Consider the following 5106-nt stretch of genomic DNA (forward strand, 5'->3'; position numbering starts at 1 on the left):
CATGATCTGCCCACCTCGGCCTCCCAACGTGCTGGAATTACAGGCATAAGCCACTGTACCCAGCTGCTTTTTATTTTTAATTGACCTAACATATAACAGTTTGTATATAATAACAATGTATGCAATTATATACTTTTTTTTTTGAGACAGAGTCTTGCTCTGTCACCCAGGCTGGAGTGCAGTGATGCAATCTCAGCTCACTGCAACCTCCACCTCCTCCCTGGTTCAAGCAATTCTCATGTCCCAGCCTCCCGAGTAGCTGGGACTACAGGCGTGTGCCACCACGTCCAACTAATTTTTTGTATTTTTAGTAGAGATGGGGTTTCACCGTGTTAGCAAGGAGGGTCTCCATCTCCTGACCTCATGATCCACCTGCCTCAGCCTCCCAAAGTATTGGGATTAGAGGCTTAAGCCAAGGCACCCAGCCAATTACATACTTAATATATACAAGGCTATGTATGCTTACATATAAGTGAAACAAATGGCAACAATAACACAACAGATGGGAATATGAGAGAAACTGGTATTACATTTCTATTAGAAGACAGTTGAAGTAACTGAACTGGTATACTGTTATTTGAAGGTGGACTTGGATTTGTTGCAAGTCTATACTGCAAACTCCAGGGCAACTAGTAAAAACCAAAGTATAAAAATGTTAAAAAGAGAAAACAGGCCAGGTATAGTGGCTCATGCCAAGGTAGAAAGATGGCTTGAGTCCAGGAGTTAGAGACTATCCTGAGCAACACAGTGAGACCCTATCCCTACAGAAAAGGCCAGGTATGGTGGTGCATACTCGTAGTACTAGCTAATTGCATACTTGTAGTCCTAGCTAATAGCATACTTGTAGTCCTAGCTAATTGCACATTTGTAGTCCTAGCTAATTGCATACTTGTAGTCCTAGCTAATTGCATACTTGTAGTCCTAGCTAATTGCATACCTGTAGTCCTAGCTAATTGCATACTTGTAGTCCTAGCTAATTGCATACTTGTAGTCCTAGCTAACTGGGAGACTGAGGTGGAAGGATCACTTGAACCCACGAGGTTGAGGCTGCAGGGAGCCATGATCACACCACTGCACTCCAGCCTGGGTGAGTGTCTCAATAAAAAAAAAAAAAAAAGCAAGAGAGGAAACAAAAATCATAAAATCATCAACTCAATAAAAGGCAGAAAAAGAGTGGAGGACAAAGCAAGAACAAAGAACAATAGGAGTGAATGGAAAATGATATGGCAAAATTAATCCAACTGTACAATCACTTTGAATGTCAATGGTCTAAATGTACCAATGAAAAGACAAATTGTTAGAGCCCATCAAAATAGAGGCACACCTCACTTTATCGAGCTTCACTTTATTTTGCTTGGCAACATCACCTTTTTAACAAATTAAAGATTTGTGGCCACGAAGTGCTCAGCAAGTCTGACCAGCACCATTTTTCCAACACCATGTGCTCACTTCACATCTGTGTCACATCTTTTGGCAATCCCCACAATCTTTCAAAGATTTTAGTTATCACATCTGTTATGATGATCTGTGATCAGTGATTTCTGATGTTACTATTGGAATTGTCTCAGGGTGCTGGAACTCTATGGAAGACAACAAACATGATGGAAAAATGTGTTTGACTGCTTCATTGACTAGTCATTTCCCTGTCTCTATTTCTCTCTTCCAGCCCCCCATTCCCCAAGATACAACAATGAAATTAGGCCACTTCACTCTGCAGTGGCCACCATGTGTTCAAGTGAAAAGAAGTGTGCACGTCTGTCACTTCAAATCAAAAGGCAGAAATCATCAAGCTTAGTGAAGAAGGCATGTTGGAAGCTAAGACAGACCAAAGCTAAGCTTCCTGCATCAGCTACCCAAGTTGTGAATGCAAAGAAAAAGTTCTTGAAGGAAGTTATAGGTGCTACTCCAGTGAACACATGAATGATTTTAAAAAACAAAACAGATTTTTACTGATACAGAGAAAGTCTGAGTGGTCTGCATAGAAGATCAAATCAGCCCCAACATTCCCTTGAGACAAAGCCTAATCCTGAGAAAGGCCCTAACTCTCTTCAATTCTATGGAGAAGAGAAGTGAGGAAGTTGCGGAAGAAATGTTTGAAGCTGGCAGAGGTTGGTACATGAGCTTCTAGGAAAACACCCATATCTGTGACATTAAAGTGTGAAGTGTGCTGTAACAATGGGAACAAGAAAGTCTGCATGATAGCACATCTGTTACAGCATGGTTAAGACCTTCTTGTTGGTAGGCCAGGAAGTAATGGTCACCATTTGTGTCCATATTCTCCTAGACTGAGCATGGAGAAATCTATAATAGTAGCCGGAGAGGTGTAGGTTGTGTGTTCAAGGGAAAAAAGAGTCATTTTGAGGGAACACATAGCCTGCCTCAGCTACGTCAGATTTCTCTCCTATATGGGTTTGTTGATTCCTGCTGAGGTGTGACTTCTTGGCTTCTCACCTGTGTGAGTTATCTGATGTATGGTGAGAACTGTCTTATCGTAAAAAGTTCTCCTACATTCATCACATTCATAGGGTTTCTCTCCTGAGTGAGTTCCCTGATGCGTATTGAGGTTTGACTTGTGACAAAAGGTTTTCCCACAGTCATTACATTCGTAAGGTTTTTCTCCAGTATGGGTTCTATGATGTACAGTGAGGACTGACTTCTGACTGAAAGTTTTTCCACATTCGCTACATTCATAGGGTTTCTCCCCCATGTGAATACCTTGATGCTTCCGAAGATTTGCCTTCTGATGAAAGGATTTTCCACATTCATTACATTCATAGGGCTTTTCCCCGGTGTGAGTTCTCTGATGTATAATAAGGTATGATTTCTGACAAAAAGTTTTTCCACATTCATTACATCCATACGGTTTTTCCCCTGTTTGAGTTCTCTGGTGTATGGTGAGGAATGACTTGCGATGAAAGGTTTTTCCACATTCATTACATAAGTAAGGTTTCTCCCCTGTGTGAGTTCCCTGATGGGTGCTGAGATTTGATTTCTGACGAAAGGTTTTTCCACATTCATTACATTCATAGGGTCTTTCCCCTGTGTGCGTTCTCTTGTGTATCCCAAGGTTTAACTTATTGATAAAGGTTTTCTCACATTCATTACATTCATAGGGTTTTTTGCCAGCATGAGTTCTCTGATGTATAGTTAGGAATGACTTACAGTAAAAGGATTTTCCACATTCATTACATTTATAGGGTTTTTCCCCTGTGTGAGTTCTGTGATGTACTGTAAGGTATGACTTGTGGCTATATGTTTTTCCACATTCGTTACATGCGTATGGTTTTTCCCCAGTGTGAGTTCTCTGATGGACAGTGAGGAATGATTTACGGCGAAACGTTTTCCCACATTCATTGCATTCATAGGGTTTTTCCCCTGTGTGAGTCCTTTGATGGACAGTGAGGAATGACTTATGGTGAAAGGTTTTCCCACATTCATTGCATTCATAGGGTTTTTCCCCTGTGTGAGTTCTCTGATGTATCCTGAGGTTCGACTTATTGATAAAGGGTTTTCCACACTCATTACATTCATAGGGTTTTTCCCCTGTGTGTGTTCTCTGATGGACAGTAAGCCTTGACTTATGGCTAAATGCTTTTTCACAATGATCACATGCATAGGGCTTTTCCCCGGTGTGAGTTCTATGATGTATTGTGAGGTATGACTTCTGGCTAAAGGTTTTTCCACATTCACTACACTGATAGGGCTTTTCCCCTGAGTGAGTTCTGTGATGTAAAGTGAGAAGTGACTTACGGTGAAAAGTTTTTCCACATTCAATACATTTGTAGGGTTTATCCCCTGTGTGAGTTCTCTGATGTAAAGTGAGGAATGACTTACGGCAAAAGGTTTTTCCACATTCATTGCATCCATAGGGCTTTTCTCCTGTGTGAATTCTCTGATGGATAGTGAGGCTGGACTTATAGCTGAACAATTTTTCACACCAGTTACAGGCATAAGGTTTTTCCTCAGTAGGCATCTTGTGCTGTATCATAAGGTCTGATTTGCTAATGGAGAGTTTCTCACATTCAACACATTCATAGGGTTTATATGTTTTGTTGTGGATGCTTTCCATCACTTGGAGAAAATTTCTTTTTCTAGCTTGCTGAGCGTTTTTTTTTTTTTTAAATCAGTAGTAGATATTTCTCCAAAGAAAATATCCAAATAACCAACAGGTACATGAAAGAAATGTTTAACATCACTAATCATCAGGGAAATGCAAATCAAAACCACAAAGAGATATTGCCTCAAACCTGTTAGAATGGTCTTACTGAAAGAAAAAGATAATGAGAGTTAACAATGGGGAGAAATTGGAACACTTGTACAGTGTTTCTGGGAATTTAAAACTGTGCAGCCTCTATGGAAAAGAGTACAGTGATTCCTCAAAAAAATTAAGAAAGTAGAACTACAACATGATCTAGCAATCTCACTTCAGGATATTTATCTGAAAGAATTGAAATTGGGATGATTCTCAGGCTCATTGCAGCATTAATTACACTAATCAAAATGTGGAAATAAGGTTAATGTCTATTGGCAGATGAATAGATAAAGATAATGTGGTATATTCATACGACGGAATATTATTCAGCTTTAAAACAAGAAAGCCCGGCAATATGCAACATGGGAGAACCTAGAGGACATTAATGCTAAGTAAAGTAAATCAGTCACAGAAGGACAAACCGTATGATTCCACTTGTATAAAATATCTAAGCCAAATTCATTAGAATCACAGATTAGAATGGTGATAGCTCCTTAAGTTGAAATCAATTTTGCATTCCTGTGTTTTGTAGTTTTGGTATCAGGATTCTGACTCATAAAACAAGTTTGGAATTTCCCCCTTCTTTATTTCTGAAATAATTTAAAATTTCTATTTTTTTAAAACATTTGAAACAATTCACCAGCAAAACTCTTTGGATCTGGAGTTTGCTTATTTTTAAATTTTCTTTAGTTTTATGTTTTTATGTACAGGTATTTGACAATTAATTTAATTACTTTAAGAAATGTCAATTACTACAAATGTTCCATTTAATCTCGTGAATTTTTTTATAAGTTTTTTTTTCAAGGAATTCACCCTTTCATCCAAGTAATTAAAATTGGTATAAAATGTTTCAC

The 5106-nt window shown here is 38.8% G+C and overlaps 1 protein-coding gene across 1 annotated transcript; it reads right to left on the minus strand.

The window, feature by feature from the left end:
- Nucleotides 1–2401: 2401 nt before the first annotated feature.
- On the minus strand, nucleotides 2402–4084 carry LOC129054819 (zinc finger protein 717-like). The gene has a single exon (XM_054546189.1). The coding sequence runs from the start codon at nucleotides 4067–4069 to the stop codon at nucleotides 2402–2404; it is 1668 nt and encodes a 555-aa protein (XP_054402164.1). The 5' UTR covers nucleotides 4070–4084.
- Between the last annotated feature and the right edge of the window lie 1022 nt (nucleotides 4085–5106).

This window comes from Pongo abelii, chromosome 16 (genome assembly GCF_028885655.2).
Source record: "Pongo abelii isolate AG06213 chromosome 16, NHGRI_mPonAbe1-v2.0_pri, whole genome shotgun sequence".
Classification (NCBI taxonomy): domain Eukaryota; kingdom Metazoa; phylum Chordata; class Mammalia; order Primates; family Hominidae; genus Pongo; species Pongo abelii.